The sequence below is a fragment of the Schistocerca americana genome, chromosome 2, assembly GCF_021461395.2.
Source record: "Schistocerca americana isolate TAMUIC-IGC-003095 chromosome 2, iqSchAmer2.1, whole genome shotgun sequence".
In the NCBI taxonomy this organism is placed as follows: domain Eukaryota; kingdom Metazoa; phylum Arthropoda; class Insecta; order Orthoptera; family Acrididae; genus Schistocerca; species Schistocerca americana.
In genome coordinates, this window is record NC_060120.1 from 656,842,970 (window position 1) to 656,856,607 (window position 13,638).

Consider the following 13,638-nt stretch of genomic DNA (forward strand, 5'->3'; position numbering starts at 1 on the left):
GTAGGAATCAAGTCACTATTGGGTTGCATCCTGGAGTGGCATACACATTGCAAGAACGGTTTTCCACAAAATGCAGCCTGTTACTGTGTATGAAACGCAGAGACCACAGCACACATTGAACGACTTTGTACTGAGCCACTTGATTTCTTGCGTGTATGACAAACAGTGGTGGATGGGACAGATAATGTGTCTCATGAGCTGCAAGATATAACTGTCTCCTTTATGATGCCCCAAGTTCCTGCTAATGCTTTCAAATGGCCATCATCAGAAGATCAGTCTGCAGTTCCCATTTCCCAAGAACTGCTCTTCTTGGATCATCCTTGTCCGTGTGCAAATTCAGCTTGGTTATACAAGTTCAATAAGAAGTAGATGCAAAAAAAAACTCCCTTCAAATGTGCGGTGTTGATCGTTACATTGTAGGCAACTAATTCACGGAAAGTCAGGAAGTAGTACAATCGTGACAGAAGACCGTAATAATATGTGAATAATATCATAAAAAATAAATATTATATATCTCATTTTTGTTGTAAAATGCTTTTGAACAACATTATAAATTGTTTTCCCACTCCCTTATAATGCTCTAAGTAATTATTTTGATTCAAAAATACGAGTTTAGCATGACATTTACTTAAAAATCAGAGATCAATTTAAAATATTTTAAGTGTCCACGATTTTCTGACCTCAAGAGTAGAGCTACGTCTACGTAAAAAATTTCTCACATTTTGTACAGACAAGTATTGCCCACTCTGATTGTACAGTCCCCAAGTACTATGACCAATTAACATACTATTAAATGTTTAGAAAATTTTGGATGAGGGTTTTGGAGAAAATAATTTGTAAGGAACCAAAAAGTTTCAGATTCTTTTATCTTTATGTACCAATATTTTGACAGTTCAAGAATTTCATGCATTTGTATCATAGCTGACAGTTAGCAGTCCTTCAACTTTATCATTTTGAAAGACAGTTAACATTCTATTCATATTTTCAAAACTTAAATTTGAAATTTAAAATAGTTACAAGTTTTCATAGTTTATTTAAAAAAAAAAAAAAAAAAAAAAAAAAAAAAAAAAAAAAAAAAAAAAAAAAAAAAAGAAAAAAAAACCTCAGAAGTGTGTATACAGGGTGAGATAGCACCCCTTGTATCTCCCCAACCGTAATAGATACAATGATGCCCTTTGGACAGTGAATTGCAGGGACAGGGGCTACTTGAATAAATCACATTTCATGTTTGTACTATTTTTTACTGCAGAGATAAGTTTTTTTTAACCCTATGTTAAATTTTTGCGCAACATGGTGGGCTTAAAAAGAGAGACTGTTTCAAATGTGTGTTCATCATAATATTTAGGCGAATAGTTTTTGAGAGACATATGTTCTCGTATTGTGTTCATCCTTAGAAGCGGCAGCATCCAATGCGACCTTTCCTGCTGTGTAGAGTACATGGTAAACGCCACGAGTCCGTCCTTACACAAACATGTCCATTTACCCGACAACAGTAATACATACTGCAATATTTTGTACAATACTTAACTGATGATGTCACGCAAATATTATTCAGTCATTTGACAACTGTGACACCAAAATAGTATACAACATACAGTATTAAAATACTACAAGATGTTAATACATTCTAAGTAACAGAAAAACAAATGTAAATAGAGCGGCCCTTATTGGTCACAATTATTTCGTATGTATTTTTTTTATTTGAAAATATTTACTATTGATCACAATATGAAGCAAATACACACAAAGATGTGAAATACATACTGTACATGATACAAAACTTTACTGTAGCATGGGCTAAACATGCTTCCCCTCTGCTGCAATGCACATTTGTAGTCGCCGTTCGAATGATTTGTGAATGGCTGCGAGCGTGTATATATAAAATAATCAGGAGGGGTCAAATCAGGAGACCAGGCTGGCCACTTCACTTCAGCATGTCGTCCTATCCGACAATCTCGGAACTTTTCATGTAACAGCTCTGTAGCCACATCGGAAGAGTGAGCAGGACAGCCGTCACGTTGGAACCACATGCACCGATTTGTAGTAAGTGGTACCTCTTCCAGCAAAATGGGCAGAACGTTTCGCAGGAACTGTGCATAATTATTGCCATTTAGTATTCCCAGACTGACGTATGGACCCACAATGACATTTCTGACGATGCCGCACCACATGTTAACACTCCACTGTTGCTGATGCTATACCTGTCGAAGCCAATGAGGATTCTCTATTCATAGTATGCAAATTCACATTACCGTGGTTGGTGAAAGTTGCTTCATCAGTAAAAATCATCCGTTGAAAAAAATATTGGATCATCTTTTAGGCACTGCAGAGCAAACTGGCAAAATTCTTGGCGCCGTTCGAATTCCACACCAGAGAAGGCCTGATGTAATGAGAGGTGAAACGAGTGAAATCTATGCCGGTGCAAAATGCGTAGAACACTTGTCTGACTTATACCACATTCCGAGCCAATAGGTCACGACGAAACAGTAGGGTCATTACGCGCCAACGCTAGAACGCCCTCTTCATGTATCTCTCCAGTTGCAATTTTCTGTCCTGTTATCTGTATGGCGTTCCATGATCCCTATTCAAGTAGTTTCTTGCAAATACGTGCAAGAAGCTGACACATAGGATGCTCATGATCAGGATCAGGATACAGCTCTCTATATCGCTTTAATGCCCTAACACAGGGCTTCCCAACCTGTGGTCCGCAGACCCCTTAGGGGTCCGCTGGCTCTTTCTAGGGGGTCCGCACCCACCTTTCACCAAATCATGTAAAATAATGAGTAAAATTATTGAATACAAATGTGAAAATCAAATTCATCACTATTTTTTTTCGTGTGAGAAACATGTGTACTTTTACTTCAAGTTGTATCCCCAAGCAGCCTTTGCGGTTCCTAAGTGAGAACGTATACGCAGTTTAGTGCCGGAGAATGTGGCTTCTCTGATCAACTGTTTAGCAACAATACAGGGATCGTTTGTGCCCCGGCTCACGGCGCTAGATGCGTTGAAACCTTTTACGCATGCACAGAGCCAGCTTTTTTGACCAATCCCAGCGCTCGCTGGCACGTATGCGGCTCCAGGCATCATTAAATGTTGAACTTGCTTTGTCAGTGCACTACCTATTTCATAAGTCGATTTTTGACCAGTTTATTACTTCTAACATGGATCAGTGGCTGAAGTCGGGATCATCGAAGAAGGGTGCAGTTTCTCCATCGCCTTCACAACAAGGGAAGTTTCCAGTTGAAATGAATGAGGAGGGAGGATAACCAAAGGAAAACTTTACATACATTTGAACATTTTTCTTCGGATTTCACGAACCCCCCCCCCCCCCCCAAACACACACACACACACACACACACACACACACACACACACACACACACACACACACACACACACACACACACGACTGTTATGAAATATGCATGCTCCTTACACAACAGTAGACAAATAGTGGAAGTAAACAGACCATAAGTAGCAGCTTGTCAACAACGAACAGTTTGGACGTGACGTTGATTGCTCTTGGAGGAAGACAGCTCCATCGTGTGAAATTTCAATTACCAAGTAATTTTAATCAGGCTATAGTGTGTTGAACAAAGGGAGTAAATCCACTAGTAAGTGTCTGGGTACAGTGGGAATTCAAATTGGGTCGTTAATTTCAAGTTGTTTTCATTCATCTCTAAACCAGAGACTATTGGTACTTTGGGGGGGGGGGGGGGGTGTCATTGGGAACATGGCACATCCATTAAGAAACTTTCAGTTCCCATGGGTTTCACTCTGAAATTTTAAGTTACTGTGCTCTTGCCTGACTAGAGGTCCGCCATGGATTTTCGACTGAAGAAGGGGTCCGCCAGCTGAAAAGGTTGAGAAGACCTGCTCTAACAGCATTTCTCCTGCTTTCACCATACACTAGAAGTATATTTAACTTTTCTTCGTTTGTGTACATGTCGGCTCCAAGAAATTGTGAAGGAGATGCGATATATCATTACCCCAGCAGCACATTTGTACCCTTCTCTCCAGCTACCTCGTGCGTCACCTGGCGGCGTTATCAAGAAGCAGGAAAACAATGCCTTCCCTTATAAGTTCCTCAGTGGTAGACAGGAAAGGTCGCATTGGACAATATCACTTCGAAGGATGAACACAATACAAGACCATATCTGTGTCTCAAAAACTATTCGCCTAAATATTGTGATATACACATATTTGAAACCATCTTTTTAAGCCCATCATGTTACGCTAAAATTTTACATACGGTTTTATTGAAAAAACCAAAGATGGCCTCATATCTCTTAATAAAAAATAGCACAAACATGAAATGTGATTTATTCAAGTAGCCCCTGTCCCTGCATCTTCCTATCTATTACAGGCGGGGAGATACAATGGGTGTTATGACTTAGCTGCCTCACCCCGTATATTAATCATGTATCTTAGTATTGGGAACAAAGTATTTATTGGAAATAAATTCTGGCCTTTATCAGTTTGGTTTCTTTATTACAAATTTTCAATTTTCCTTTTCATTACAACATTTTCACAAATGCTCTCATTTGGAGAGGTCTGTAGAGTTTTAGCAAACCACAAAATCCCAATATTGGTAGTTTTAGAGAGGTGTCATGCGGAACTTCAACATAATTTTTTTTTTCAGCAAAGTTTGAAATAGTGATGAGACACATTCACTCTTTACCTGTATGAATTGAGATGAAATCGCCCTACTGAAAATTTCTTCAATTGGTAAACAATATTTCATACAAGAGAAGCTGACGTCTGCAGGTAGCACACATGCCCAGAAAAATAAAGCAACATTAGCAAAGAGGGAGATTGTTTTAGTCTACTTTAAGCATAGTGGGAGTGGAAACTGCTTTCATTGGTGGGGTAGAGAGGGTTGTTCCATGTTGCCATGCTACAAAGTGTTGATGCAGAATGAATAAAATTTATCCCTGAATAGAACTATCATCACAGTCCAGTGTTGTAGAGAAAAGTTATCACTGTCCACTGTTGATTACAAAAGGCAACATAGTGGAGGTGCGTACACTGAAAAGTTTTCATTGAGACACCACCTGAAGTGACAAAAACTGCTCACAGACTGCAACACTTTTCTATTTCAAAATTCAAAGAAGCTGTCTAGCAACAATGACTACCTGGCAAAAAGATAGCCATTTCTATGATCTCTCTACATATAAATCTTACTAAAGGAAATCTGTTCCACATGAGTTCATCAAGGGCGCTCTCCACAACTGTTGTTCTGTTCATTAAAATTTTCCAATTCTTGTGGGCACACTTTTACACATTTATTTCTCGTGTTTAACACTATACTGTAATAATTACATTCCACTGGTCTCACTGGGAAGACACTTAGAACTGCGCATTTCATTTACATACAATAGAATATAACAGGAGTGTATAATATGGACAAAATCATACCTTCTGTTTATTCGTTCTATATCAAGTGGTCCATTCTGGTGATTGTGACGCCGCCTGTACTTTCGGCGTAAGTTATCTGGAGTACCACAGATCTGATTAATGGCATATTCTCTGACGTAAGATTCCAGAATTGTCACAACATTTGGCTTTGCTGGCAATATCACAAGCTGAAATAAAATTTGCACTTGATTTGCAACTGAAAAATATTTTACAACTATACAGAAACATGTAGACAAGACGTGATGCAGATTTCAAATATATCAGTGTTTCTTCCAGAACCAACAGCCTCAGATAACCTACAGCATAGTGAAACACATCACAAGTAATGAGAGACCTATATAAATATTCTCAATCAGTAAATCTCAGCATATATACATAGCTGTAATATACAGGTCATAGGTAAATGACTCTTCTCAAATAATAGCTTAAGTTATTGATTAATGACCTACAAATACAACACAGAGCTGCTGTAACTTGTGAGAGTGGTTCATCAAAATCATGAACCATGTTTGTGTCTTCAGGGTTTATACGTGGACAAGGAAGAAAAATTCCCGAATGTCCCGGTTAAAAATACACTTTTTCCCAGGTAAAAATACACTTTTTCCGTGTTAAGTGAAAACTTTCTCTTGGAACCATAAACCTTGTCAATCCTTTGAATGAGTAAGGTTTTATACACCAGCATAGAACTTCCCAGCACTTTAGAAAATGAATGCCCCGCCTTCCCCTCCCCCCCTTTTCAACCACCATTCGCAATATTTTCCTGCGACCTGTTAGAATTTGTTTCAGCAGTTGTCAGAGAGCCTCAGAAAATGGTTACTGTGCGTGCACAGCTATGATGACGTAAGAAGCCCACATGTTAGCATTAAGAGATGTTACATTATGTCATAAACGAAAAAGAACGTCAGAGGGTACTCCAAGAGCATTGGAATTTCATAAACCAGACTAAAATGCATAATTCGGCTGAAAGTGCACATCCGTATGTGCAGATTCATAAACAAGTAAGACCCAACCTGACATCAAGCAACAGCAAAACACGGGTCATGTTGAAACTACCGCCCTCGCCACTGCAACTTACACTACTTTTGAGCATGCACGAATCTGTCAGCTTGGGCTCACCGGAAGAAGTTTTCCGGCTAGCGTCTGGCTGCTTGTTGCAAGTTGGCAGACGCTTGTGTGTGCACTCCGTTTTGTTGTTGGAAATGGCGCATTTCCTTTGCAACCAAAGTTTATTTTGGTTTTCTGTCCCTCATTTATGTTTTATTGCTGCAGTATTATTTTGCAGTAGCGGGCTAAAGTAAAATTCCTTGTTACAGTATCAATTCTTACCAGTCCAAATTACAAAAATGTAACTGAAAACTAAAACAATGAAAAATTCCCGGGTTTTTCCCGGTTGTCTTGGGCTGTACACACCCTGGTCTTCTTACCACAGATGAGCGTGCATGTGAGGTCACACATCACGCTGCTGCTTTCAGTCCAAAGACTAGTTTGATGCAGCTCTCTAGGTTATTCTATATTATTAACTAATTATTTCGGAATGGAGAGATGACACAAAGAAAGGCAGAAACGCTACGTTGTCGACAGATACAAAAACAAGAAATACAGAGCTTTGCTTTGCTAGCTTTCAGAATGTAATTCCTTTATCAAGCAGCAGGACAAACATACGTGGGATGGGGTGAGTTGAGGTGGGACGGGAGATGGAGAGAGGCAGTAGGCAGGGAAGGGACTGGGAGGAAGCATCTAGTGGCTCGTGGGAGAGTGGGGAGCTGACCGTGGGCAAGCTGGGGGTGCAGGTAGAGCGGGCAGGTTGCAGACGGTTGAGCACACAATTTTACAGATTAGGGCGTGAAATGGCAGCACACAACTAGCTGACACATATTGGGTAGGGGTAATGGGAAAGTGTACACACTCACTCTCTGTCTGGGGCGCAGTGGTGTGTGTGTGTGTGTGTGTGTGTGTGTGTGTGTGTGTGTGTGTGGAGGGGGGGGGTTAAGGGTAAGGATCCAGATGGCATCAGTTAAGCAGCCATCGAAATCTCTCTTGTGCTTTGCTGTATGTTGTGCCACCTAGTTTTTGGCCCAGTTTGACGTTGCCATTCATTCTGGATGACAGCTGGCTGGTTATCATAGCAATGTAAAATGCTGTGAAGTGGTTGCAGTAGAGCTGGTATATAAACATGGCTGCTTTCACAGGTGGTCTGGCCACTGGTCAGGTAGGATAAGCCAGTGACGGGACTGGAGTAGGAGGTGCTGGGTGGATGGATAGGGCAGGTCTTGCACTGGGTCTTCCACAAAGTATGATCCATGTGGTAGGGGACTGGGGGTGTAAGTGGCATAGGGATGGACTAGGATGTTATGGAGGTTGGGTGAGTGGCGAAACACCACTCTGGGAAGGAATGGAAGTATTTTGGGTAGGATGTCCCTCATTTCAGGGCATGATGATAGATAAAGCCCTGACGAAGGACATGGTTCAGTCATTCCAGGGTGGGGGGTGGGGGGGTATCGCCTGTCTGCAAAGGCCTTTGTGAGGCCTTCAGCATTCTGGGCAAGGGAGTCATCACTGCAAACGCGTCTGCCACAGGTGGCCACGCTGTATTGGTTACTGTGTTCCCAGTCTTAGTCTTCCTGTTCAACTTTCATCCCCCCACCTCCATTTACTAAACTGACTATTCCTTTGTGCCTCAGGATCTCCCCTTTAGTCATGTTTACAATTAATTTTTCCCAAATTCAATTAGCTACTTCCTCTTCAGTTATTTCACCTTCAGCATTTGTCTGTAGTACCACATTTCAAAACTTCTAGTTCAAGCTGCTTATCATCCGCCTTTCATTTTTGTACGAGGCTACACTCCATAAAAATGTAGAGGAAATACTTATTAACAATTTTAGTGGAGATTAAATTTCTCTTCTTCAGAACTGCATTCCTTGCAATTGCCAGTTTACATATTATGTCCTCTATTTCAGACATCATTTATGTTGCTGCCTAAAATAGTGAAATTCGTCTACTTCTATCAAGTTCCATTTCCTTACATAATATCCTCAGCATCACCCAATTTCATTCAACTGCATTCTATTACCATTGCTCTACCTTTTTTCCTTCACCTTATAACCTCTTTCCAAGACATTATCCGTTCTACTAAATTGCCCTGCCAAATATCTTGTTGATGACGTTTTAATTGTCAGAGATGAGAAAGCTCAAAAAATTTTTATTTCTTCTTTTGAACATCCTATTTTAAACTTCTCCTTGGTTTCATCTACTGCTTGCTCAAGGTACACAATGAATAATATAGATGGTTCACTACAACTCTCACTGCCTTTCAAACTATTGCTTTCCTTCCATGTCCTTCAACTCTTACAACCTGTTTGGTTTCTGCACTAGCTGTGGATTACCTTTTATTCTCTGTATTTTATTTCTACCTACCTTCAGAATTTCAAAGAGTATTCCAGTCAACATTGTCAAAAGCCCTCCCTAAATCCACAGTCAACTTTCAAAGATAAGCCTTAAATATCAGTACTGGTTTGCATGTTCCAACATTTTTCCAGAACCCAAACTGAACTTCCCAAGAGCAGCATCTATCAGTTTTTCTTTTATTCTGTAAATAATTCATGTCAGTTTTTCCGTGCACGACTTGCTGAACTGATACTCTGGTAATATCAACACCTGTCAGCACCAGCCTTTTATGGAATCATTAAATTCTTCTTTAAGTTCATGGGTATGTAACAAGTATATCATCTTGCATACCAGGTGAAATAGTTTTTACATTGTTCGCCCTTCCAAAGACAGAAGCAGTTCTCAGGGAATGTTTCCTACTCCAGGGCCATTTTTCAGCTTTGACCTTTCAGTTCTCTCAAATTCTTTCCACAATATATTTTCTCCAATATCCTCTTCAGTTACCTCTTCTGCTTCTCTGATATTGTCTTCAAGTTTGTTTGTTTCCCTTGTATTATATACCAGTGTTGCTTCCAGCTTTCAACTTTCCATTCTCAATACTGGTCTGCCATCTGACTTCTCATATTCATGGAGCTGCTTTTCTCTGTTCCAAAGCTCTCTAATTTTACTACAGTTGGCATTAATCCTTTCCCCTCGTCATGAATGCTTCTCCTGCATTTAATTTCTCCCACAGCCATATCAGCTCAGTTATTTCCCACTTTGTCAATCTCATGTTTTTTTATGTCTATTCCCCTTGTCTGCCTCATTTGCTGCATTTTTAAATTTTATCTTTTCACCAATTAAATTCAACATCTCCCTTGCTATCCAAGGATTTCTGATGAGACTTGTCTTTCTTTATTTGAGCCTCCAGCACCTGCACTGTTTCATCTCTCAAGGCTACTCCTTTGTTATCTTGTTCTTTTTCCTTTTTCCAGTCAATCATTGCCCGAGTCTCCCTCTGAAACTAGACATCTTTTGGTTCTTTCAATTTATTCACACTTAATATCCTACTCTCTGCAATTCATCAAGTTTTGATCAACATTTTATAAACAAATTATGGACAGAATCTGTATCTGCTCTAGGATATATTTTGCTGTTTAAAACCTGCTTCTGAAGTCGGTCTTACCATTACCTTTTATATTTTCCTTCTGGTATTTGCAGGTCTCTTCCATGTGTACAAACTTCTTTCACGATTATCACAGTGTTCGCAATGATTAAATTATGCTCTGCACAAAATTCTGGCAGGCTACTTCTCCTTTCATTCCCTCCCCCACCCCGTGTTCTCAAAATCATCTTCCCTTTCTTCCTTTTTTACTATCCAATTGCAGTGGACGATCATAAATTTTTTGTCTCCCATAGCTACCTCAGTTACGTCTTGTGTTTCTTGAGAGATTGTTTCAATCTTATCAATTGTAGAGCTAGCAGCCATGTAGTCGTAATTACTACAATGGACATGAGCGTCATGTTTACCTTGACTACTATAATGTCTTCACTGTGTTATTTACAGCAGTTTACTCTCATTCAAATTTCCTCCCTATTATTCGACCTACTCCTGCATTACCTCTATTTGATTTTGTATTTACAAGCCTGTACTCACCTGAACAGAAGTCCTGTTCTTCCTGCCATTACACTTCATTAGCTCCAACTACATGCAACTTCAACCTACCAATTTCCATTCTTAAATTCTCTACCCTGCCTACCACTTAAAGAGATCTAACATTCTACTCCGGCCCCTGGAAACCCACTTTAGTTTCTCCTGGCTCTCAGCTTTTAACAGTACCATCAAACCCAAGCCCTGTTATCTAAATGTTACAACGCCATGTCTGTTATCTAGATAGTTGCCCCTTCAACTACTGAAGAATTTGCTGTCCCTCTTCAAGAATCACAAGTTCGTCTGTTCCCTCCACAGATTTTGCTTCACAGTGGTTGCACCTTTGGTACAGCTACCTGCAGCACCAAGGTGTGCAAACCACTCCATTTCAGCGAAGTCTGTAGGAGTTGGTGTTACTAACTATGGCAAGCTCAATAAGGTAAAGAAAGCCCTACAGAACCTAACGATCTAGGGCATATAACCCGAATGAAAGCATCCACTGCTGACAGCACAAAGATGACAAAATATTTCTAGATACTAAAAATAGTAGTAGTTTTGCATAATGTGAAGGCTTGAATCCCCATAAAATAGAGCTGATGTCATTTAGTAACACAGGAAGTCAAAGATCAATGCCTGTACAAACAGTTCAAAGTAATTTGTGCTCATGAATTGCTCGTATTTGACTGATCATATCTTTGACCATATCCCTACTACAACTATTTAAAAATATGCAGCTGAAATGGATTTTGTGAAAATTTATGTTCATTATTGACCAAGAAGCTGTTGGTGGAAAAGGAAAGAGTCAAACTCTTTCTTTGTCAATTACAGAATATGCATATGAGTATCTCAAATTAAAAAACTATAGCAATTTTACATGCTGAATAATGATGCAAAAACATCAAGCTACTAAGAATTATGCCACTGTCAAAGTAAAAGGCCTAACAATTGCAAATTTTAGGTAACTGCAAACTGACACTGACTGCTCTGCATAACAACAGATCAAATGTGTGCTGCCTCCAAATGTAGTTCTTTAACACATTATCACAAGATTATCACACTGAAGGCTCTTTCTTTGAGGCAGTTGTGACACTATGTGGTTGTGTGACCTCTAAGCACTTTCAAAAACTCTTATGTTACAGATACGAATGTCTTCTGTCACAGTATTTTAAGTTCACTAACTGACAAGATAAATTTCTTTTTGTCAGTATATATAATATTTGAAATTCCTACTTACAAATCGTCCGCAGTTATAGGGCCGAACAAGAATTGCTTCTTATTAGAACAGGCCAAGATCAGGGAAGACCAAGACATAGCAAAGAATGACAGCTAACGAAATACTCTGTTTTTCTGCATTAGCTTGATGATGCTGTTTCAATGTTTCAACTTCTGTTGCTCATGACCATAGATTCCATCGCACGCTATTTGAATTACAATTTTACAGTAACAAGAAGGGCTGAAGGAGTTGTGGTAAGAGGGATCTGCTCTACGCAGGGTTTCATTAGTTGGTTGATAAACATTTACGGATGAAGGCTGTGGTTATAAAGTCTTAACTGTGCCTGTCTGCAACTTGATATATCTTCTGTATGGTCAGTAAACATCTGTCTTTTCCTACATTACTGATATTCCTACCTGGAGTTTCCATTGTTTGAAATATTACATACAGTAGCACGGCACATTATGTGCCCTTTTATGGCAACTAATAAATGAGAAGGGGACTGACTGGTGTACTATATGCCATTCACACATCTATTTCACCTTCAGCCTGATAAGTCAGTGATTTTTGTCTCAGGAATGTGGATGTAATGGAGCACGTCACAGAGCAGCGAAGAAAGCCAACATGTATTGATACATGTTGACAGTTGTTCAGGAACTGAATGTCAATTACAAAGGCAAGCACATTACATCTTGCAACTGGTTTCAGCAGTTTATTACTCAGAGGCCAGAAATATTGCAATATGTGGTTCAGTGATGAGGCATGGTTCCACCACCCTGGCTGTGTAGACTCTCAGAATACATGTTTGTCGTGTAATGAAATTCCACATGCACTGGTCAAGCAACCCCTGCCTTCACAAAAGATTGGCATGTTCTGTGCAATATCATAGCACTGCATCGCATCATCGGACCAATTTTTGCGAATTTACTGTGACAAGTGCCGTTTACGTTTAAATGTTTCGGGAGTTTGTAAATCTGATGGACAAACTTACCCTCAGCTGGGACCAACAGGATGGCGCCACATGTCTCGAGTGACCATGGCTGAGGTCTAATCATTTTTCTCTGGCAGAGTGGTTTCGAAAGGACAGTGGCCCCCAAGGTCACTTGATTTAACACCACCTGACTTTTTCCTCCAAGGAGGCCTAAAAGGCAAGGTCTACAGCAACAATCCACACAACTTGGAAGATTTACGAGACAACATTACCCACGAAATTCAGGCAATACACCAGAGGTTCTGGGAGCAACATTTGAGAATCTGCAGCATCATGTTCAATTGTGTTTACAAGGCGAAGGCAGTCAGTTCGAGCACATTTCATTTCATGATTGACCTTTATTTCCCCATGGATAAGGTATGACATGATCATTTCATTTCCTTTCCTGATTTTTATGCAAAGCCTTTAAGCATAATTTTAGCAAATATATGTTTGTGGGGCCTCTTTCCAGTGGGACATCTACTTTTGGAAGCATCTCTCATTGAAGTCAACACCAACTTTCAAGTGCCAGTAAAACATTGCCTATCTCTGGCATTTTGTGTTCATTTAAAATTGGCATGCTTTTTGTTGTTTCTGCTACAGTTTTCTAACCAATTTTGTGTAATAGGGGGAGGAGGATCAGCTCCAATTCATTAATTTATTAGATGTGAATATCTGAACTGCCATTGATAATAGTACTTCTTTGAATTTAAACCACCTCTGATTACACTTCAACAGCCAGATTGGAAGAAGTGAAGACTGCCTCTCAGGAAGACTTCAAGTGCATTTTTACCTGCTTTTTGTAAACAGCGATATTTTTTTGTTTACCGGCGATGGATTTGGATGTTACGCTTTCATTCTCTCATCAACAACCTTGCAGTCACTAATTGTAATATCTGCTGTGATGCTCTATTTGCTTTGGATTATTTGTTGCTAAGAGATCAAATATGTTTCCGCCCAACCAATTATGCTTAGAATGGGTTCCTGAAGCAGCTGTTCAAAATAATTTTCTGAGACAGCATT

At 39.7% G+C, this 13,638-nt stretch overlaps 1 protein-coding gene across 2 annotated transcripts in view; it reads right to left on the reverse strand.

Moving 5' to 3' along the window:
• Nucleotides 1–13,638, reverse strand: part of LOC124589845 (male-specific lethal 3 homolog) — a 108,508-nt gene that overhangs the window by 47,320 nt on the left and 47,550 nt on the right. For both annotated transcript variants that reach the window (XM_047131605.1, XM_047131604.1), the window contains exon 5: nt 5,419–5,585. In XM_047131605.1, the coding sequence (XP_046987561.1) occupies nt 5,419–5,585 (167 nt within the window). The remainder of the gene's footprint in view (nt 1–5,418; nt 5,586–13,638) is intronic.